Source organism: Chiloscyllium plagiosum, chromosome 1 (assembly GCF_004010195.1).
Source record: "Chiloscyllium plagiosum isolate BGI_BamShark_2017 chromosome 1, ASM401019v2, whole genome shotgun sequence".
NCBI classification, from domain to species: Eukaryota; Metazoa; Chordata; class Chondrichthyes; order Orectolobiformes; family Hemiscylliidae; genus Chiloscyllium; species Chiloscyllium plagiosum.
The window spans coordinates 107444271-107468153 of record NC_057710.1 but is presented as its reverse complement, the minus strand read 5'-3'; the positions used below and the strand labels follow the sequence as shown (position 1 = coordinate 107468153).

At 38.5% G+C, this 23883-nt stretch overlaps 1 protein-coding gene across 2 annotated transcripts; it reads right to left on the bottom strand.

Moving 5' to 3' along the window:
• Positions 1-216: 216 nt before the first annotated feature.
• On the bottom strand, positions 217-22916 carry LOC122551586 (chondroadherin-like). Of its 2 annotated transcripts, none has more exons than XM_043693710.1 (6): positions 22108-22916; positions 19760-19863; positions 8200-8353; positions 4544-4761; positions 632-797; positions 217-520 (listed from the first exon to the last, which is right to left on the bottom strand). In XM_043693710.1, exons 1-6 carry the CDS (start codon positions 22172-22174, stop codon positions 348-350), a joined length of 882 nt encoding a protein of 293 aa, XP_043549645.1. In that variant the 5' UTR covers positions 22175-22916; the 3' UTR covers positions 217-347. The 2 variants fall into 2 exon arrangements, with proteins under 2 accessions (XP_043549645.1, XP_043549654.1); XM_043693719.1 differs by lacking the exon at positions 22108-22916 and adding an exon at positions 19981-20233.
• Between the last annotated feature and the right edge of the window lie 967 nt (positions 22917-23883).

Below are 23883 nucleotides of genomic sequence, written 5' to 3'. Positions count from 1 at the left end.
GCCATCCAGGTATGTAGCAATTAGCAGAAAACAAAGCTTAAAAATGCTGTGTTTCAAAACAGGTATTGACTCTGAATAATTATCTGGTAAAATATTACAATTTCGTTTCCACTTTAAAATTGACTTCATGTTGTTCCATACATTGCATGATAAATTGTTGACAAGTGCTTGTGACAGCCTGCGAATTGGAAAGATGGTATATAAATGCAGAGTATGTTAATATAAACGAAGAAACAAAAACTTTATTGGGTATGTAGGATCATTTATCTTATTTTACAGTAGTAGATCAGAGTTTCTTCCATTGTACAGTGTTGATGCAAATTTTGAAAATATGATATCCATCTTATTTAAATAAAAGAACTGCATGTGTCTTGCTCTTCATTCTCCTGTGGAGTAGATTCCACTCTGTTGCAGCCACATTGTCTCAGTGATCCAACTGACTTCACTGGTGATAAGTATATTAGGCTGAGGAGGAGAGTGAAGAGTACAGCTGCAGCAACAATTACAATAGCAGTGATCCCTGATAAAATGCAAAAGAAAAATTACTCTAATTGAAAAAGGCTGCCATAAAAAAAAACAGAAAAAATCTACAACTTAAAATGTAATTATAAAAACTAGAACAGGTAATTACCTTTGCCAAGAAATGAATGAACAATACTAGTTTTGTTTGCTTGAGATGCTTTTGGTAAAAATACAAAATTAGACTCATTCGAGCAGTTAAAAAGAGAAAGTGGCAACTGGCTCATCCAGAGCCCTTTGAAGCTGTCAGGACTGTTACACAACATATCGAGCTGGACCTGTAACCATGAAAAACAAGTGTTCTAGGTTACAGTCAGTATGAAATCTGGAATATACATGGTGTTCACTGGTGGCTTACTTTATATAGCATTTTACTAAGGGTTTGGCTCTACATGATTATTTTCAGGAAGACAATTCTTTTATGCCTGTCACATACTAATATTCTAAGTAACAGTGATCACCATCTTCACAATGCAAAATAAGTTATGACAGCATACAATGTGATAGAAGATAAAGTTCAGGAGCACAATGGAATTGTACAATATGACTAGGGGGATGATAAAATTAGAAAATAAATTTAGAAAGCAGGAAAGGAGATCTAATTGATTAATTTGATGAGGGAGAAGAGAACTGACACCAAAAGCAGTGATATATTTGACCGTGAACAAGGTTATCTAAATTCAAAGGGATCTTGATCATTTGGGCCAATGGGCTTAAGGAGTGGCAGATGGACTTTAATTTGGATAAATGTGAGGTATTGCATTTTGGTAAGACTAACATACAGTTAATGGTAGGGCCCTGGGGAATGTTGTCAAGCAGAGAGATTTAGAGGCTCAGATACATAGTTCTTTGAAAGTTACGTCACAAGTAGACAGGGTGGTTTGGCACCCTTGCCTTCATTGCTCAGATTACTGAGTGTAGGAGTTAGTATGTCATGTTGTCGTGGTACAGGATGTTGGTGAGGCCACTTTTGGAGTACTGCATGCAGTGCTGGTCACCCTGCTATAGGAAGATATCATTAAATTGGAGAGGGTGCAGAAAAGATTTACAAGGATGTTACTGGGACTGGAGGATTTGAGTTATAAGGGAAGGCTGGATCAGCTGAAATCTTTTTCACTATAGCACAGAAGATTGAGGGATGATAGAGGTTTATAAAATCATGAGGGGGCCATAGATAAGGTGAGTAGCAAAGATCTTTTCCCTAAGGTGGGGAATTTCAAATCAGAGGACATATTTTTAAGGTGAGAGGAGAAAGATTTAAAAGGGACCTCAGTGGCAACTTTTTCACAGAGGGTTGTCGATGTGTAGAATGAACTGCCAAACAAAGTGGTGGATGTAGGTGCAGTTACAACATTTAAAAGACATTTGAACAGATACATGAATAGAAGGTTATGGGCCAAATGGGACAGCAACAGTGAAAAAGCAGCAAAATAGTTCCAAATTACTTTGTTGTGTGGTTTGGAGGGTAACTTGTACATGGTGGACAGCCACTGGAGAATCAGAGAGTGAGTTAAATAATCACTGCAGAATCCTCAGCCTTCAGAGAACACTTGGAGCCCCACACAAGTTAAGTGGCTAGCCCAGTCCAGGTTCCAGTCAATAGTAACCCTGAGTGTGTTGATAGTGATAATTCATCAATGTCATTGAATGTGAAGGAGAAATGGTTAGATTCTATTGTTGAAGATAGTCATTAATTGGCACTTGTGCAGTTCAAATGTTACTTACCAATAGTGAGCCGAAGCCTGAATATTATCTAAGTCTAGCAACACATGGACAATGACAACTTCAGTTCACTGAAGAAGGAAATCAGGATAACGAAAAGCCTTGGCTAAGAAGATTAGGGAGATTCCAAGGAGGTTCTTTAAATATTTTCAAGAAAGAAGAATAACTAGAGAGAGAACAGGACCCTTCAAGGTCCAAAGTGACCTGTATGTGTAGAACAGCAGGAGATGGGCGAGGTAGTCAATGAATATTTCTCTTCTGTGTTTACTATGGAGAAAGACATGAAGACTTGGGGAAGTTAATGATGATATCTTGGGGCAGTCCATATCACAGAAGTAGTGGTGTTGGATGTATCAAAATGTATGAAGATGGATAAATCTCCTGATCCCGACCAGGTATATCCAAGAACACTGCAAGAGGCTAGAGAAGAAATTGCAGGGGCTTGGCTGATATTTTGCATCATTGTTAGCCTCATAGGTGAGGTCCCAGAAGACTGGAAGCTTGTGCCCTTATTCAAGAAGGGCTGCAAAGAAAAACCTGGGAACTGTAGACCAGTAACCCTCACAGCTGTGTAGGTCGGTTACTTAAGATTCTGAGATAAGGTATCCATGCGTTTGCAAAGACAGAGTTTAATTAGGAGTAATCAGCATGGGTTTCTTTATGGGAGATCATGCATCACAAATCTGTCAGAGTTCTTAGACGAAGTGACCAGGAAGGTTGACAAGGGCCAGACAATAGATGTAGTCTATATAGATTTCAGTAAGGCCTCTAATAAGGTTCCATATGGTAGGCTGTTCTGGAAGGTTAGATCGCATGGAATCCAGGGGGAACTGGCAAATTGAATACACAATTGGCTTGATGGTTGAAAACGGTGTGTTAGTGATAGGATGCTGGTCGGACTGGAGGCCTGTGACTAGTGGGAAGCCTCAGGGGTTGGTGCTGGGCTCATTACTGTTTGTTATCTACATCAATGATTTGGATGAGAATGTACAAGGCATGATTAGTAAGTTTGCTGATGACACTGAAATAGGCAGTATCGTGGACAGTGAGGAAGGTTTTCAGATATTGCAACAGGACTGTGTTCAGCTGGAGAAGTGGGCCAAGAAATGGCAAATGGAGTTTAATATGCATAAATGTGAGGTCTTACATTTTGGAAAGTCAAATCAAGGTAGGAGTTTTATGGTGAATGGTAGGGCCTTAAGGAGTGTGTGGAACAGAAGGACCTTGGAGTTCAGGTGCATGATTCTCTGAAAATGGAGTCACAGGTAGACTGGGCAGTAAAGAAGGCTTTTGACACACTGGCCTTCAGTCAAGACATTGAGTACAGAAGTTGGGAAAATATGTTACAGTTGTACAGAATGTTGGTGAGGCTGCACCTGGAATATTGTGTTCAGTTTTGGTCACCTTGCTATAGGAATGATGTTACTAAACTGGAAAGAGTGCAGAAGAAATTTACAAGAATGTTGCCAGGACTCAAGGGTCTGAGTTATAAGACAAGCTAGGACTTTCTCTTTAGAGTGTAGGAGACTCGGGAGGGACATTGTAAAAGGTCTATAAGATCATGAGAGGCATGGATAGGGTGAATGCACTCAGTCTTTTTCTGAGGGTTGGGGAATCGAGGCCTACTGGGCATCAGTTTCAGGCTAGAGGGGAAAGAATAAAAGGGAATCTGAAGAGCAACTTTTTTTACACAGGTGGTACACATATGGAATGAGCTACCAACAGAAGTGGTTGAGGTATTAACAACATTTAAAGGGCATTTGAATCAATACATGGATAGGAAAGGTTTAGAAAGATATGGGCTAAGTGCAGGGAAATGGGGTTAGCATGGATAGACTGGTTTGGGCCAAAGGGCCTGTCTCCATGCTGTTGGACTCTAACTCTATAAGCAAAATATCCTCATTTATGACTTTACAATGGAGGTAAGATCATTTATGAAATAGCTAAAGAAGATTGGGCCTAGTAGTCTCCCCTCGAGGAACTCATGACAACAATGCCCTGGTGCTTAAATAACTGACCTCCAACAGCCACAACCATCTTCCCTTATGTCAGGTATGATTCCAACTAGCAGAGAGGTTTCCCACCTGAATCCCATTAACTTCAATTTTGCTAGGGCACCTCTCGAATTCAACTCTCAGGTTCCCGATTAGGGCAAGACTATTTGAGATCAGGAGTTGAGTGGCTTTGGTTTTTAACATGCAAGCTTTCAAGTCAGCTCATGGTATTTTTGTTTTCAAAAAGATAATTTCATTTTCAACAGTCCCTTTGTTCTATTATCTGAAGCTCGGCAGCAAAATTGTACCTTCACAGTATCCAACCACTTCTTCACAGAGCACATCCTGGCATCACAGTGAAATGGGTTTTGGGTCAGTTTGATGTCTACAGCACCATCTACTGATCGAATGATGGGATTTAGTATCTCTCTAGAAAAGGCAACAAGTTTATTCCTGGACAAATCCAATAATCTCAGATTATTTTGAGAATTGAAGGCCGATTTGCTTATAAATGTAATGCCCGACCCTGCAAAAACAAATCACAGATTTGTAGTGAGTAAATAATCAAAAGTAGATTCATGTTGTTGTAACATAAATGGAAAACACACATAAAGATCCAAGTATTAAACTAGGTTAGGGATATTGAGGCAGGCCATTTTTTAAAAAAATGTAGTTAATTCCAAATATTATCATATTTATCAAACCTTGGTCATAAAGATTGATCATAGATTGATTAGACTAAGTAAGTAAACAGTTTTCATAAACCATTGGTTAATATACTAACACATAGTAAATATGATTTTGTGAAAGTCTCATCAGTCAATGACTACAAAGGTTCATCAGACAGACAGAATGACATTTTCTACATGTTTCTCAATGTAATGTGAGTGCCGTGTGGATATTGGCTCAGTATCGGTTGCCTACATTTTATTATTGCCTACTTACCTGACTCCAGAATATTTGAATATTTTTAAAACCTGTTTGAATAAAGAAAGCTATTTGGTTTCGCTAAAAGGAACAAATGTGAACCAATTCAAGATTTGTTCTCACTATAACGGTGTGTGTGTGTGCGTTATAAAACAATAGCTTGTATTTATAACAAGCTTCTAATAGAGTAAACCAGCCCATGGCACTTCACAGGTGAGCTATGAGGCTCTATTTTACATCAAATCTGCTTAATGAAAGCCTGAAACATGAAAGTTAATGCACCAGAAAATACATTTACCTATGAAAATGTGAACAGAAAATGATCAGAACTATTAAACATTACAAATAAATGATGACAGATGTTGCAAATACATATTCAGTCTTAAGAGGTCAGGACCTATGAAGAGGAAGAGTTAATATTTTGAGTAGAATTTTTCAGAATTGAAAACTAAAATACTAAATACCTACTTAAAGGAAAGCAAGTAATTAAGATTATAAAATTTAAAGGAAGACACTTTCTGCTTTTTGTCATTTATAGAAAATGGTTTGGATGTGATCATAAGAAGAATGGGTCGTAAGTTTGCAGATGGCACTAAAATTGGAGGTGCAGTGAACAGCGAAGAAAGTTACCTCAGATTACAATGGGATTTTGATCAGATGGACCATTGGCTGAGGAGTGGCAGATGGAGTTTAATTTAGATAAATGTGAGGTGTTGTATTTTGGAAAGGTAAATCAGGGGAAAACTTAAACACTTAATGGTATGTCCTGGGGAGTGTTGCTGAACAAAGAGACTTTGGAGTTCAGGTTCTTAGCTCCTTGAAAGTGGAGAGGCAGGTAGATAGGATAGTGAAGAAGGGGTTTTGTACACTTTCTTTACTGGTTAGTGCATTTTGTATATGAGTTGGGAGGTCATATTATGGCTGTACAGGACATTGGTTAGGCAACTTTTGCAACACTGCAATTCTGGTCTTCCTGCTATAGGAAGGATGTTGTGAACGTTGAAAGGATTCAGATAATATTTACAAGGAGTCCAAAACCAGACAGTATAGGTTTGAGGTGACCGGGGAAAAATTTGAGAGACACCTAAGGAGCAACGTTTTCACACAGAGGTTGAAGACTGGTACATTACAACATTGAAAAGACATCTGGATGGGTATATGACTAGGAAGGGTTGAGTGGGATATGGGCCAAACACTGGCAAATGGGACTAGTTGTATTTAGGTTGGCATGGACGGGTTGATCTGAAGAGTCTGTTTCAGTGCTGTACAGCTCTCTGACTCCATGACATTGTAAGAAACCAAATGAATATGGAAACAGAAAAGATGCTGTGAAGCTCAGCCAAGAAAAATCAGGGAATATTTGAAAAGAAACCAAAAGCAGATCAAAAATGAAAATAAATTTAGATATAAAGTTAAACCTGATGTTACTAATTCTATAACTTATCCAGAGAGCCACAGAGTTCCTGGTCAATAGAAGACATTCAGAGAACTACACAGGGACTGCAATGTGTATTATCTATAGCAGTGGTTTTCAGTCAGTGACACTGAAGACAGTATCTGCTGCCATTTGTCACTGTGCATATGTAGGAGATGGGAAATCTGCACAGTTATGCATCTTCTTTGCTTTGATACCGAAAAGGTTGGGAACCACTGATCAACAAAATGCAGCAACTTTCTAAGGCTTTTTGACAACAGCAGTCAAACAGAATCTACACTTCACTATGTGTTAACTAGCTCTTGTATGGTATGGATGTTTAAGCCTTACTTCTTCAAGATCCTATAACTGTTCTGCAGCAAACCTATGTGACAATATCATAATGAGTGGTGCTTCAGGCACTCCTCAGTATTAACCCTTTCAGACTATACATCCGTAGAACAAGCACCTTCCAAACTTATGACCTTTATTGCCGAGAAAGAAAGGCAGCACATGCATGGCAACACGGTCACCTGCAACTTCCCTTCCAAGCCCCACACACTATCCTGAGTTGGAAATATATCACAGAATCAAAATCCTGAAACTTCCTTCCTTCCTAAAAGCACTGTGGATATAACTATCAAACATGGATGACACTGGTTCAAAAGGGTGATTCACCGTCAATTTCTCAAGAGGAATGAAGGATGGGAAACAAATGCTGGTGAAACCAGCAACATCCAGATCATGTGAACAAATTCAAAAATATCCACTGGCCTATTCCCAGATGAGCAATTCTGCACTCAGCCCATGGATTTATAATTTTAATCATTGACCTTCTACTAACCAACTATTCTCAACTCCACTGTTAGAAATAGCAAAGAGGACCAGAAAGAGTGGGAAGAGGAATCAAAAGAATGGGAAATTAGGTAGGGTGTGAATTAGGTGGTCAGTTGCTGACATCTACTTCCTAGCCGGTGGTAACAATTCATTTCCTAAGTGCAAATTGCTGTTTCAATGGGCAGTACTGTGGCAAGGGATAAATAAGGGTGTCATTCATTTTGCAGCTGTGTTAACAATAAGAAGTGAAAGAGCAATTTGAAGTGGAGATAGTGGAAGATTAAAGAATGATTTTGATAGAGAGAACAGTACCCTGAGTACAGTCAGCTAAGAGGGAAGATGTGGTGGGACTCTACTGTAGGTAACACATTAAGATTAATAGAATGGCTGGTAGGATAAATGTTAGAGAAAAGGGTTAAGAAGATTGGGAATAGACACTATCAATGACCCATTGACTACTGAGGGGAAATATCAAACGTGGAAGAATGATTGTCTCAAAATGCTTGATGGCATTTTTGTTTGTAGCTCTTAATTCACATCAAAATCTGAACCTGATGTTTCATTTAATATGTCCACACCATCTATTTTTATTATTAATTTTCCTGTATACTTGTCAATCTAAACACAGGCTGTGATGAGACAGTTATTTTCCTTTGGAATAAATTGCAATCAAATAATTTCAATGCATTACAGGTAAATTAGAAATACGAAAACAACTCTTGAAAACTTTTAGAAGTGATAAACATTTATCATTGAATTGAAACACGAGATAGTGTAGATTGTTACCTGACAATCGCAATGTCCGTAGTTTGGTCAGTTTATAAAAGTACTGTGATAACACTCGAGCAATCTTATTATTGGATAAGTCCAGCTCCTGAAGCAATTGCATTTGATTAATGACTGGTACAAATGTGAGGTTGAGGTCTCTTAGAATCAGCACCTGAAGGAAATAATTTAATGTCAATCATTATCCTTCTTCATGCTCTATATGCCCAGAGATATTCACAACAATTCTATTCAGCCCCAAACATTTACTAGTTCCTCTGAGACAGGGTTGGTCTCATTGCCTTCCTGCATACTTGACTATAAATGTCTGTGTTTGTTTCTTGACTCTTGATTTATAAAATTGTCTGAGCTTAGTACATCTGATTTGTCAGATTTTTACAGTACTCTCTCTTCAGTTGTGCTGATTACAAATGCAAGTTCCAGAGACCTTGGAAAACTGAACCAGTACAAACTAGACTTTTATCAGAGTCTGAGTAGGATGTTTGTAGTCATTATGACCTGCATATCAGAAATGCTTCATTTAGACTAACATTTCCAAATTCTTGCAGCATTAGTTACATTGATGATAATATGTTAACTCCCTGTGGGTTCACTTGGCAGTGCCTCCACTGAAAAGAATGCAACCATCAAAAATGGTACCTTCACCTTTGACTGCTGGATATTAATCATGTCCGAGCAATGTACCCTGCCCTATATGTCACTGGAACAGCAACAATGTACTTTTCTGTGTTATGAAGCTATTGGTGTTTTTATGCCTAAACCTCATTGTTCTGATACATTTGTGCCTTAAAAATCTTTTGGTAAAAATCATACAACAGTCCAACAGGTTTATTTGGAAGCACTAGGTTTCAGAGGACTGCTCCTTCATCATCACAACCACCTGAGGAAGTGTGCTTCCAATTAAACCTGTTGGACTATAACCTGGTGTTGTGTGATTTTTAGCCTGATGAAGGAGCAGCGCTGCAAAAGCTAGTGCTTCCAAAATAGACCTGTTGGACTATAACCTGGTGTTGTGTGATTTTTAATTTTGTACACCCCAGTCTAACACCGGCATCTCCAGATCTTAAAAATTCTTGACTTGCTCCTCTCCAAATGAACTAGCTCAGACCCAACACCAAGTCAAAGTGAAATATTTGTTGGCTAGTCTTTTTGTAAGAAAAATGCTTGTTTGCAGTTTTTGAAATGTTGCCGGGGATGGTGGAGAAAATAATCCCAGCAGACAGTGGGGGTTAAAATCAGGAAAACCCTTTTAAGAAGAACAAATATTCAGTTGCTTCCCAAAAATATGCAAAATAATGTCATCCCTGAATGAGATTTAATTTGCTAAATTAAATTAAAAAAGGTTAGGTAGGCATCAAAAGTTGAATTCCTTCCTTCCACTTATTTCCCAAGGGCTCTTCTTGAGGTGTTCGTTTTTTTTAAATTTAACCTATTTTTCTAATCAACCAGTTCAAAGATGTTATTATACACATCTGGAGCAAGTGGAATTTGAATCCAGGTCTCCCAGTCCACAGGTAGGGACACTACTTGAGATTGCCCCTCTTGAGATTTTCATTAGGCTTAAGTTTTCAGGAGATGCAGCTGTTCCCACTTTCTTCCATACCCTATGATCACTTTAGTTCTAAGAACAATACCTAACTTTTCCGAGAAAGCATTCAATATTTTGGCCTCAACTGTTTTCTGTGGCAGATAATTCCACAGGCTCACCATTCTGAGGGTGATGAAATATCTCCTAATTTCATTCATAAATAGCTAACTCTGTATCCTTAAACTGTAATCCCTAGTCCTGGACTGTGCAGTAATCAGGAATATCCTTCCTGCATTTACCCTATCTGATCAGATTAGAGTTTTATGTTTCAACACATTCTTCTAAACTACAGTGAATATAGTCTGATTTAATCCAGTCTCTCATCTTAAGTCATAGAGTTGTACAGCACAGAAACAGACCCTTCGGTCCAACCTGTCTATGCCAACAGACAATCCAAACTGATCTAGTCCCACTTGCTAGCATTTGGCCGTATCCCTCCCCAAACCTTCCTGCCATCTCAGGAATCAGTCTGATCAATCTTCCTTTAACTCGCTCCACAGCCAGGACATCTTTCCTCCGATAAGAAGACCAGAACTACACACAATATTCCAGATTTGGTCTTACCAAGGCTCTGTATAATTGCAGCAAGATATCCCTGCTGCTGTGCTCAAATCCTCTCACTATGAAGACTAACTTGTCACCTTCACTGCTTGCTGCACTTGAATGTTTATTTTCAATGACTGCTGTGCAAGGACTCTCAGGTCTCATTGCACCTCCCCTTTCCCAATCTCTCACCATTCAGATAATAATCTGCTTTGTAGTTTTGACTACCAAAGTGGATAACCACATATTTATCCACATTATATTTCATATGCGATGTATTTGTCCACTCACTGTCCAAATCACACTGAAGCATCTCTGCATCTTCCCCATCCAGCTTTGTGTCAGCTGCAAACTAGGAGATATTACATTTATCTAAATCATTAATATATCAAATGTAGCCACCAGAACTGCCATGTCTGGGATCTTTGATACCTGATGCTCATCTAAACAAGTCTTTATTGTTACCAGATTACTATTTTGGAATTTGTAATTCGTTATTTGGCAAAAAGAGTGAAGGTGACATGAGCAAGGTGACGTGACCTTTTCATATGGGAAGTATTTAAGATCTGGAATGTGCTGCCTGAGAGGTGGAGGCAGTTCACTGTGAGAGGAAATTGGATAATTCTGTGAAAAGGAAGCTTGAGCAAGGCTACCAACAGGAGACATGGGAACCAGGTCTGGGATGATGAGTTCTGTTTGTATTGTACCTATTCCGCACTCTGTGATCATATTTTGCATTAAACATATTAATTGTAAAAACACACTGAACATAGTGTGGAGGGAAGGCCTTATGTGGAAAGCCTGAGGGACTTGGGTCTGTTCTCATTGGAGAGAAAATGGCTGAGGGGATTTAATAGAGACACGCAAGATGATCAGAGGATTAGATAGGGTGGACAGTGAGAATTTTTTTCCTAGGATGATGACATCGGCTGCAGAGCTGCAAATCGAGGGGTAATAGATTTAAGACCGATGTCAGAGGCAGGTTCTTTACTCAGAGTGGTAAGGGCATAGAATGCCCTTCCTGCCAATGTAATTAACAGCCACATTAGGGACATTTAAACAGTCCTTGGATAAGCGTATGGATGATGATGGGATAGTGTGGGGAATGGGCTTCAATTGGTTCACAGGTCGACACAACATCGAGGGTTGAAGAGTCTGTTCTGCGCTGTATTGTTCTATATTCAATGATTATCCTATTTCTCAAAATTTCTAACTTCAGTGATTGAAACCACTAATTCCCGCATTCATTGTTGTCTTGCAAATTCTGGAAACGTCTGATTCAGTTTATTTCTTGTAGTTTTGAGATTTAGGTCACAATTGGTGTCCAATCCCAATAGTTATTTGTTTAATGCCACAGGAGACAGTCTGCTGTGGTAACTCTGGAAACTTAAGTTATAAAGTAATGCTTATCAAAGCAGTAACTTTCCAGGCTCACTACTGTTTTTGCTTCCCGATTTGGCTTGGTTGACACTTGTTCTCTGTCCAATGCATTTGGGTTTTCTACTTCCAATTACACATTAGCCTGTAGGAACTTCAATTTCAAATTTAGTTGCTTATTAACTCTTTCCAAGCCACAACCCACACCATGATCATTACATTCTAATTGGTCTGGGTGAGGTGAGACTCCTTTCTAAGTGGTTTAAGAATTGTTTGATCAATTTCTAATTGTTTGTTGAGGCTGATGGGCATTAATTTGATGTCACCTCCCACAATCTTTTAAAATTGGTGAGATATTGTGTCAACTGTTGATACTAAAAGTTGAAACGACACTAGGACAGGATGGTATCTGAGGATATTGAAGGAAGTCAGAGTGGAAATTTCAGAGTTTGACAATTATCTTTCATTCAGTAGTGGGGAGAGTTCTAGAAGTAATTATTTGGGATAGAGTTAATAGTCACACGGAAAATGTGGATTGATACACAAGAGTCAGCATGGATTTTTTCAAGGGAGTACTGTGTCTAACTAACTTCCTGGAGTTTTTGAAGAGATATTCCAAAAGGTATTCAATACCATGCCACATGAGAGACTCACGAGAAAAGTCATGGTCATGGCATAAACGAGACAGTAGCAATGTGGATACAAAATTGAGTGAGGGGTGGCAAACAGTAATGGTTAATGTGTATTTCTCAGGCTGGGTGAATATTTGCAGTGGTGTTCCCCAGAGATTGCTATTGGGATCATTGCTTTTCCTGATATATATATATATTTAAAAAGTGTGTCAGCAACAATTTCAAAGTTTGCAGATGACAGAAACATTGGCAGAATAGTAAATTATGAGGCAAGTATTGAACTTTAAAAGGACATTGATATTTTGATGGAGTGGACGAATGGGTCAGGTAAAGCTCAAACTGAAGAAGTGTTCTGAAGAAAGGTCACTGGACCTGAAACGTTAACTCTGCTTTCTCTCCATAGGGGACGAAAGTGAGGACTGCCGATACTGAAGATTAGAGTCGAGAGTGTGGTGCTGGAAAAGCCCTTCATTCCTGATACACTGATTTTCCTGTTCCTTGGCTGCTGCTTGATCTGCTGTGCTTTTCCAACACCAAACTCTTGACTTTCTGTCCACAGATTCTGCCAAATTTTCCCAGCAAATTCTGTTTATATTTCTGATTTCCAGCATTTGCAGTTCTTTGTTTTATTTTTGTTTAATAGATAAGTGAGGTTAGTTGCGGGGGGGGGGGGGGGGGGGGGGGGTTAGTTTAATCATTATTCAGGAGGTAGACAATGTATTCAGAATTATAACTTTTCCTGAGCAACTATTTACTTAACTACAGTGGAACCCTCGCTCAGGGGAGTCTTCAATTTCCTGGGTAATTCCCTTGCAGCTTGTTACAATGGAGATTCCACAGGGTTCCCACATGAAAGTCTTATCCAGACTTCAGAAGCAATTATCCAACCATCAGAAAAACTGTGCCCCTGGTCTCCTACTTCTTAACGCAAAAATGCAATGTATAAATTTGATTGTTTTAATTGTTGCTATCAAATTGTGTGAGCTGAGGGAAGAACGCCAAAGGGGCAGAGGAATTTTAATGGGTAGAGAAGAGTTTTGGACCCCCCCAACAATGTAATCATGGATTATATAAATGTTAGTCTTGTAATGAACACTTCAATTGGATAAGTTGATACTGATTTCATAAAGATTTACATCTGAGTTACCATGTCATACCTATGAAATAATTGAAGTGCAGTACCAAATAAAACTGAAAGAACTGTGGATGCTGGAAATCGGAAACAAAAACAGAAGTTGCTGGAAAAGTTCAGCAGGTCTAGCAGCATTTCTCTGGAGAGAAATCAAAGTTAACATTTTGGGTACAGTGACTCATCCTCACAACTGGAAGTGTAGTGGTTGTTATAGAGACATGCAACTGTTTATCTCTGACTTCACCAGACTGTGGATTGTGTGATAATGATAATGGCTTTGTGTGTATAGATGTCTGTCAATTTTTTTTTAAGGTTATTATTTGCTAACTGATGTCTATAATTTCATCCCAATTTTAAAAATTGTGACGTTTGAAATTAATACTATCCTTGTGTGATGTGTCTTTAAGTTTAATGAAGCAGTAATGATTACTCAGTATATTGTTAAGTTCTTCCAGTACTGCTACAAGCTGTCCAATTACCCCACAAATCTCACATATAAAGAAGGTAACATTACTTTGAGACTGTATCATCTGATAAAGTAGTAAGAAGGATAAAATGGAAATGCTGAAAACCCTGAATTTCCTCATAATTGTCAACACAGGGTAATGAGTTGGATGATTAACAATGATCATAGTAATCATATTGAATAGTGGAGCAGGCTTGAATGGCTGGAAGTTTAGATTAGAGTGGTGCTGGAAAAGCACAGCAGGTCAGGCAGCATCCAAGGAGCAGGAAAATCGACGTTTTGGGCAAAAGCCCTTCATCAGAAATAGAGGCAGGAAGTTTATGCGAAGGTCGGTAGGGTGGAAGATGAGGATCGGGGGCGTTCTGTCCTTGTTACGGTTGGAGGGGTGGGGTTTGAGGGCGGAGGTGCGGGATGTGGATAAGATGCGTTGGAGGGCATCTTCAACCATGTGGGAAGGGAAATTGCGGTCTCTAAAGAAGGAGGCCATCTGGTGTGTTCTGTGGTGGAACTGGTCCTCCTGAGAGCAGATACGGTGGAGGCAGAGGAATTGGGAATACGGGATGGCATTTCTGCAAGAGATAGGGTGGGAAGAGGTGTAATCCAGGTAGCTGTGGGAGTCGGTGGGTTTGTACAAAATGTCAGTGTCAAGTCAGTCGTCATTAATGGAGATGGAGAGGCCCAGGAAGGGGAGGGAGGTGTCAGAGATGGTCCAGGTGAATTTGAGGTCAGGGTGGAATATGTTGGTGAAGTTGATGAATTGCTCAACTAATCGCGGGAGCACGAGGTGGCACGAATGCAGTCATCAATGTAGCGGAGGAAGAGGTGGGGAGTGGTACCGGTGTAATTACGGAAGATGGACTGTTCTACGTAGCCGACAAAGAGACAGGCATAGCTGGGGCCCATACGGGTGGAATGGCCGGAAGACCTACTCCTGCTTCTATTTGTTATACGTCACATAGTTATGTGTAAGGAGATGGTCAAATGGGAATCAATATCAAAGTTTGGGCAATAGAAAACTTGGGAGTGGAAAAGGCATTAACTTTAGGGAATATGCAGAAAAACAAAATAATAAAAAGGAAAGGAAAACTAGAATCTAAAAGGAATGTTAAGAAAATAATATGCTTACATTTCAAGATGGCAGAGCACACCAAAACCAATTGCTGGAAATTAAATTAGAGACCTATTGTAGTTTTAGGAACACCTAAAGAATCCTCATAGTTGTACCAGAAAAAGAAATGGGTTCCAAACTGAAACAGTCATACAAGTGGTGTGCTCCTTCACAGTCTATTAGGAATAATGTTATCGCTCAGGATAGTCAAGAGAACTATTCCTCAAATACTGCAAAGAAAAAGTCAAACTGCTGGAGATTCTGGATATGTTAAATCAAGCGGAGAAGTGTTCTCTTAATCACAACAAAATAAATAAATGAATTTTGGAAAGTTTTAGTGATTTTGTTTATAGAACAGAAGTTCTCTCAAGGACAAACCAATGAAGATTTATTTACTTGTTCATGGGACGTGGGTGGAGCTGCCTAGGCCAGCATGTATTTATAATCCCTAATTGCCAGAGGGCTGTTAAAGTGAACCATATTGTTGGGGATGCATGTAGATCAGACAGGGTTGAGAGGTATATTTCCTTCCCTAGAGGATATTAGTGAACCAGATTTTTTTTGGAATTTAACAGCAGCTACTTGGCCTGAGAGAAATGCAACATACTTTACAGATCATGACTAGAGCCTGTTGTCAGTTATGTCTCAATGATTGGTTGTGACTGTTTGCCATTAGAGATGTCCCTAATGAATTCACAGGATTCAGTCCTTTTGACCTGATAGATGAATAAGATGAGGATTGCCTTAATTCATTAAAAAATATAGAAATCAAAGCTCAGAAACTACATTACCAAAATTTCTGTCAAGTTACCAGGAAAATGACCCAAAACATGTGAGTTGACAAAAAAAAAGCATTTGATAAAGGCTCAACAAACAATCAGCTGGAGCAGATAAAAAAATTCAAAGCTCAAAATTTGTCTCTGGAAATAAAGTGATAATACTGTTACTCATCTCTGGGGATCCACTAAAAGAAAGGTTCATTGAGACATTATCATCAAAAAGAGACTCAAAGATATGAATAATGTTGATTTTTCCTTCTGTCTGGATACTCATTACATGTGTTTCATGTTAATATCTTAAAGTGATACTGTGACAGGGAGCATAGTCAGGAGAAAAGTATGTTTACAGCAGTGAACTGAGTAGGAAGTGAAATAGAAATATCAGACTAATTTGAGAATGAATCAGAAATTGAAAACTCTAAAATCCATCCTCCAGTAACCAGATTGGATTAGATGGTAGGTAGTGCTTAAGTCCTAGATGGACTTTATCAATGTTCAGAATGAAAATACACCAGCAGCTTTTCAAAGAATAATCAACAAGATAATTGCAACTATTGTAGAGCAGACTCAATGGGATGAATGGCATATTGCTGCTTCTATCTCTTTTGGCCTTGTATGCATTGGTGATATTGTTGGGTTAAGCCAAAACTGGGAAGAACGTTTATACATTCGGACAGACTACTTGATTGGTCACAAAGAGCCACTTTGGTTATAAACTAGGCAAAGAGTGAATTTAACAAAGCAAAAGTAACCTATTTGGACCACAGTGTGGGACAAGGCCACATAGCACCCAGAGAAGCAAAAATAATGGCTATTCTGAATGCTCAGTACTTCACACAAGCAGAAGTTTTTGTGCTACATAGGCAATGAATGGGTGAATTATACATTGCTGCAAAGTTCAGCACTGTAGTGTGAAAGAAAGGATGTTAAAGAAAAGCAAGAATCTTTAATGGACAGCGGTGGAGGCTGAGAGGTGACCTTACAGAGGTTTATAAAATCATGAGGGGCATGGATAGGATAAATAGACAAGTATTTTCCTTGGGGTGTCCAGAACTAGAGGGCATAGGTTTAGGGTGAAAAGGGAAAAGTATAAAAGGGACCAAAGGGGCAGCTTTTTCATGCATAGCATGGTATCTGGAATGAGCTGTCAGAGGAAGTGGTGTGGAGGCTGGTACAATATTTAAGAGGCACCTGGATGGGTATATGAAGAGGAAGGGTTTAGAGGGATACCGACCAAGTGCTGGCAAATGGGACGAGATTAGGTTAGGATATTTGGTCAGCACGGATGAGTTGGATCATAGGGTCTGTTTCCGTGCTGTACATCTCTATGACTATGACTTGCCAGCAGAAATACACAACAGGAAATGGAGACTTTGAGTTTGGTGTTGGATCTATGTCATTTTAAAATTTACATATCGAATAAGTGCAGAGACTTCTTGTATGGACCAAAGTCCTCTGACTTTCTGAGCTAAGTATCAGAGCAAGAATCGAAGGCTGTTTCTTGAGGTTTAATGCTACAACTGTGCAATTTGAAAATTATTAATTAGCAGGAAGAGCTGGTGCTTTATCAAGAGCAAACCTGAAGGAAAATGAATGTTGTGTTTAAAATGAACATGAGTAGAATGATTTTTATGAAAGATCTTTGTGTATTTGATGTAAATACATTGTTCTGTCTGCAGTAAAATCTGTAATAATAAAATAGAAATAATGAGATCATGATAGAACAATGAACATGTCTTTTGAAGATGTGTTTTCATTTCCATTCCCCATAGGGAAATGTTAGGAACAATGTATAACTTTAACTTTAATTGATAGATTACATCTTTGTATGACCAATGGGATTCATGATTTTTATTTTTTTTACATAAAGAGTTGTTTTTGTGGGCTGAGTGTGGGAGGTCTGGAGGCTTGTTTGTAGATATGCATTTTTAGTAGATTAAAAACGGTAGAACAGAACTGTCCTTTTGTTTAGCAACAGGAATCCTAGGGCACTCAACGAGCTGAAACAATGCAAAAAGTCAGATAGATAGTCGACACGTGCCAAAGAAAGACTGCTGAGAACTGAGTTTCAGGAAGTCATGTTTGTTGGAAGTTAAAGTAAGTTGTGAGTTTAGTTTGCAGTTTGTTTTCAATGTTTCAGGGAAAGTTGAAGGAGTAAGCATTGAGTGAGCGTAGAAACTTATCAGAAGGAAACCGGTCTGGCTGTGCCAGCCCAAGCAAAAAACCCTAATGTGGAGACAGTGGGAATTCCTCACTGGGGTTTCAGTGCTTGTGTGACTATTGCTGGGATAAAAGGAATAGTGTGATTTCAATCATTTTCTGATGTCACTGAAAAAATATTTCTATTAAAAAAAAACAAAGAAGTGCAAATGCTGGATGTCTGAAACAAAAAGACAGTCCTGGAAAAACTCAAAGCATGTCAGGCAGTATCTGTAGAGAGGAAGAGAGTTAATGTTTTGAGTCCAGTGACCTCTCATCAGAAATCATTTTGAATCTATTTGATTTGTGCAATGAAGTTCATGTTTTACTATTTTAACCAACATTTTATTCTTTGTTAAAAGCACACTGACATTCTCTTCGAGATCAGTTGCAGAACATATTTATGAAGACAGCTGTCACACTGAGGTCTGGCTTGTTCAGTATTAACACTAGCTGGTTCACAACACTCTGCAGTCCATCTTATTGCCCTTCACTGCCCAGCTCCTCTCTTCTCCACCACCAATTGCTCTCAGGGGTTCACCCTCAACCTCACATTGTGGCTCCTAGTCTTAGCAACCAGGCGTCCTTCCAACCCTCTCGTCCATCCGTGCCACCTCTGGTCTTGGCGGCCCCTTGATTTGGCATTACAGGTTTGGTCACTGCTAACACAAATCTTCTCACTGCACTCCAACCACACAGTGGTTCTCTCCTGTCTTTCCTGCTTGTAGTCAAATAGTGAGTCTATTAGTTGTAAATATGAGAGAAAACCAACCTATGATTGGAAGGTCAGCTCCATGCAAATTCTTACTGCTCCAACATTGGGGGTGACTTTCCCCTAATTGATCATCCCCATAAAACCATTAGACATAGGAGCAGATGAAGGCCATTTAGCCCATGGAGTCTATTCTGCCACTGACCCAATAATCCTCAACTCCACTTTTCTGCCTTTTCCCATAGCCTGGGATTCCCTTACTGATTAAGGAACTTGGAGAAAGTGAAAACTGCAGATGCTGAAGATCAGAGTCAAAAAGTGTGGTGCTGAAAAAGCATAGCAGGTCAGGCATCTCCTTGGATGCTGCCTGACCGGCTGTGCGTTTCCAGTGCCACACTTTTTGATTAAGGACCTGTTAATGTCAGCTTTGAGTATATTTAATGAACAAGCTTGACATCCTCCAAAGTAAAGAATCCTACATATCCACTACACTGAGAAGAAAGGTATCCATCCTGGATCAGTGAGAGACCGGATTGATATTTGTTGACAATCGTCAAGAAGAGTCAGCAAATGTTGAGGTTTCGTCTTTGAACTGGAAATATGGTGCTTACATTTTATTAGAAGGAAAAACAGATCCAAATCCTTAAAGACCCAACAGTTTTACATTAAAAGGTGGTGAAATGATGGATTAAGAAGAACAGATTTAAGGACTATTAGCATCATCCAATGGACTGCATGGCTCTGGAGACAAATGTTTCTTCCTGAGGGACTACTGACTTTTTATTTCTGCAGAAGTGAAATGTGGAGTTCCATAGGATGTGCCTTTAGATTTCTAAAAGGCCTTTGATAAAGTTTTTTTTTAACACTGAAACCCAAAGCAGAGGGAAGGAATTGGCTGAAGAAAAGTAATAAGTGAGTATTTATGGAAATGGCAAGCAGAGGGGGAATCCAATGGTGTTTAACATCTGTATCTAGCTTCAACATCTTTTCAAAGCATTGTTCACTTGTAAAGCTTTATTCTTACCTTAATTTTTCTCAGAGGCATTAATGCTTGATATTGAAAATCCTGAAACTGTGCTTGGGGCCCCAAGTGCAGCTCCCTGAGCTCCTGCAAATGCTCAAATGCACCTAATGAAAAACAAAGTGCATTACAAAAATATTTTTTTGATATCATTATGCAACATTATAAACATTAGATAGATTTTTGACTTCATAGTTAGGCATTAATTCAATAGATTCACCCACTCATTAGAGAAACAACATGGTTTTTCATTCTCAGCTGGTGCAGATCAAAGTTTACTCTATTTCCTGTAAGCTTGCAACAAAGTTCTGTTAAATATTAGTGATGTATCTTTTAAAGAGAGAGTTTCCAAATTTGTGCTTCCACTGTGTACCTTTGAATTCCAGCAGTGCATATTGTGAAGGTCTATGACTGTCTCAGGATTTCTCATCCAAGAGCAGAAAACGATGCAGAGTTTGTGATCATCCCCATTTATCCTTTCTCCGTATGACCTACTACTGGCTTACTCAGCAAAATGACATCTTTCTCTGATGTCAGGAATTAAATCAAAGGATATTTTTGATATTTAGAAATCTGTATTTCTGAAGTTCTTGTTAAAATCAATATTTAGCATTATCGTTGATTGAATGATTATTAACCATTCACATACAAATTCTTAAGTCCATGATTCAAGTGTGGATTTCCGAGCATATATGACTATTTTCATGATGTACAAAAATTGCTTTGTAACTTGGTCAAATTCATCCTGATGCCATGTGTGTGCTCTACACTTTCAGGTTCCAAACTACAATAGAGCTGAAGTCATTGATTATTCATGTTGATTTGGGTGAAAAAATAGTTCAGCCATAAAAATGACGATGCAGGAAAGAAGCCATTCGGCCCCCTGTGCCTGTGCTGGTGCTAATTCTTTAAATTTTCTCCATGTGAGTGGCAGAGATGTTACAGACCTGCACGATTTTCAACTTAAAAACAGCATAATTTTGATATATCACAAATAAATGGGTATCATATAATTGATATATTAGATATAAAATATTACAAGTTCACATTTCACATACTCGATTTGCCTTTTGAGTATCCAGTTGTTGACTCTATGTCCTCTTCACAGGCTGCATTCTCACTTCCATTGGTGTCATCAGCAAATTTAGCAACCACGCATTTTTTTCCCTTTGCCAAGACATATTGTTGAGGCTCCAACCCCCTGTGGCAATCCACTCAACACATCTTGCCATGCTGAAAGAGACCCATTTATCCTAATGCTATGAAATCTTCACTTGTGCAGTAACTATTGATGTTTCTCCTTCATACATATATCCAGAACAATTTTAGAAAGATGTTTGCCAAAGTGTCACTCAACCAGCATTTCTTTTAATTTCAATCAACTCAAATTGAACATTACCCGGGCTACTGATTTGTCAGATTGTGATATCCAATTATAAATCCAGATTTCTCATCATGTGCAGCATATTAACTTTAAATTTACAATCGTTGCAGTGTTAAAAATGCTGTATGTGAGCAATGACCATTTATTTCACCTACCCAACACAGAATATACAGTGACATTTGTTAAGAATACAGAACTCAGATTGACCTCAAAGGGCAAATTTCATATGAAATGTTCCAATTCAATTTGCATTTCTCTCAAAATCTTAAAACCAATTGGTAAGTTTAGCCTTGGAATTTATAAGCATGTAACTGTAATCTTACTAGTCCTGTGTTAAATTCCTTTCTTTTGTAACAAATGAAAGTATAGGTAATACAAAATCTATGGCCAAGGAAAAAATAATTTTCTGAAATTACAATATAATTAAGTTTACTTTTTCCATTTCGTTTAAAATGCATTTAATTTTAGCTTAAATTTAATCCACTTTTGAAATGCATTAGCTTAATAAAAGCAGCAGGAGGAGGCAGTAACGTAACGTTAACTTTACTTGATGGGTAGCCTAGAGGGTCAGGCTAGTGGTCTGGTGAAACTGTTTCAAATCTCACCAAGGTGGGATTTATGAGTTCACTATTGCTTTGTAGGGAAAGAACTTTTCATCCTTATCTGATGTGCCTCCAGATGTTACTCCAGATCCACAGCAATGTGGTTGACAGGCCTAGCAAACCACTTAATTTCAGGGCAATTAAGGAAAGGCAACAAATATTAGCCTTGCCAGGAATGCCCATAACCCATCAAACAAAGAAAAATAAGTATGTTCTACCAACATCCCACAAACAGTACAACGTTATGTGGTCAGTTAATTTGATGGTAGTATTGGTTGGGGAATAGCTTGTAATGAAGTCCCTGTCACTCGTCATGAAACATAAACTGTTTATTAACGTAGATAGGCAAACAAAGAAAAACATACCTGATTTAATTTCCTTGATGAAATTGTTGCTGATAACTAGGATTTGGAGTGAAGTGAGTGGAGCCATTGGTTTGGAAGGAAACTCCACTAATCTGTTGTCATGAAGATATAGCTGTTGAAGACTGGAAATATTTGAAAATGCTATGTTGTCTACAGTTTCTAAGTTAGTACTATTCAGAAGTAGCACCTGGAACCAAACATTAAACAAAGTTATTTGACGTTAAGTACAAGTTTGATCAATGTTTCAAACTCAGCATCAAGTTTTTGTTTCTCAGGAGAACTGTTGATAACCTTCCAAATCATGGTATGGGTTATTTATGATTTTGCTATGAGGATTATATAATGCAACATTGTTGCAGTCATTTATCAGCATTCCTATTCATGTCGGATAAACACTGAATATTCTAGAGGAAGCTGGTGTTACCTGATGACTGTGATAGTACAAAAGTTTATTTCTTTATTACGAATAGCCCTCTGCCCCAGAATTTCTGTTAAATGCTCTTGGCACAGAAACCCGCATATCACAGTGATTACCAAATCTTGTAATTCACGTTGACTTGCATTGTTAGGCTTGGAAATTTTGATACGTTAATAACACTCACTTAAGTGTTTACTTACTAATTTTAAGTTTGCCAGTTCTGATGTGCAACATAAAAATTTAACTGCAATTTAACCTCCCTTTTTATTCCATGGAAAATCCATTTGATAACAAATGATCTCCAAACCTCTCTATGTGAAATTTTTTTGGTACTCTCCAAGTTTTATAGCCACATTGTCATGTTTATTTTAATAGGAGATACATCTATTAAAATAACGAGCACATTACTGCAAAGCGTTATTATATCTTCTAAGAATTAAAAAATAGACATATTGGGTTGTCGAGTAGCGAAATTGACACTTTACCTCATTTTGAACTGAGCAAAGAGCTTAGATATAAACTTCACAATGCAGATAGACTGACATTTACATAGTTCAGAAAATGATGTTTTGTTCCTCGAATAAATTATTGAATCCCTACAGTGTGGAAGCAGACCATTCAGCCCATCCAATTCACACTGCCCTCTGAAGGCCAAACTCACCACACACCCCTCCCTACCCTATTCCTCCATTTCCCATGGCTAATCCCACCTAACCTTCACATCTTCGGATGTAGGAAGAGAGCAGAGCACCGGATGAAAACCACGCAGTCATGGGGAGAATGTTCGAATTCTATAGAGACTGTTGCCTGAGGTTGGAATCGAACCCGCGGCCCTGGTGCTGTGAGGCAGCAGTACTAACCACTGTGCTACTGGAAAAAGAATCATATTCTGTACATAGCTAATCAGTGGTACAGATTTGTCCTTATTAAGTAACGACTAATATTTTGTTAAAAATATGTTTATTCTAAATGCCTGCGACCTCGAATTTAGAAGAAAAATCAAACACAATAGTATTCTGAACACATGTTCACTGTCACTTAATTTCCTTAAATTAAAATTACAGAAGAATACATTAAAAACAACTCAATTTGCTTTAAAGGAAGAGGTCATAGAGCACAGAAATATACCCTTTGGTCCAACAAGTCCATGCCAACCATAATCCCAAACTAAACTGGTCCCACCTGCCTGTGCTTGGTCCATATCCCTCCAAACATTTCTTATTCATGTACTTATCCAAATGTCTTTTAAATGTTGTAACATTCACTACTTCCTCTGGAAGTTCATTCCAAACATGAATCAGTGTGTAAAAAGGTTGCCCCTCATGTCTTTTATAAATCTTTCTCTTCTCACCTTAAAA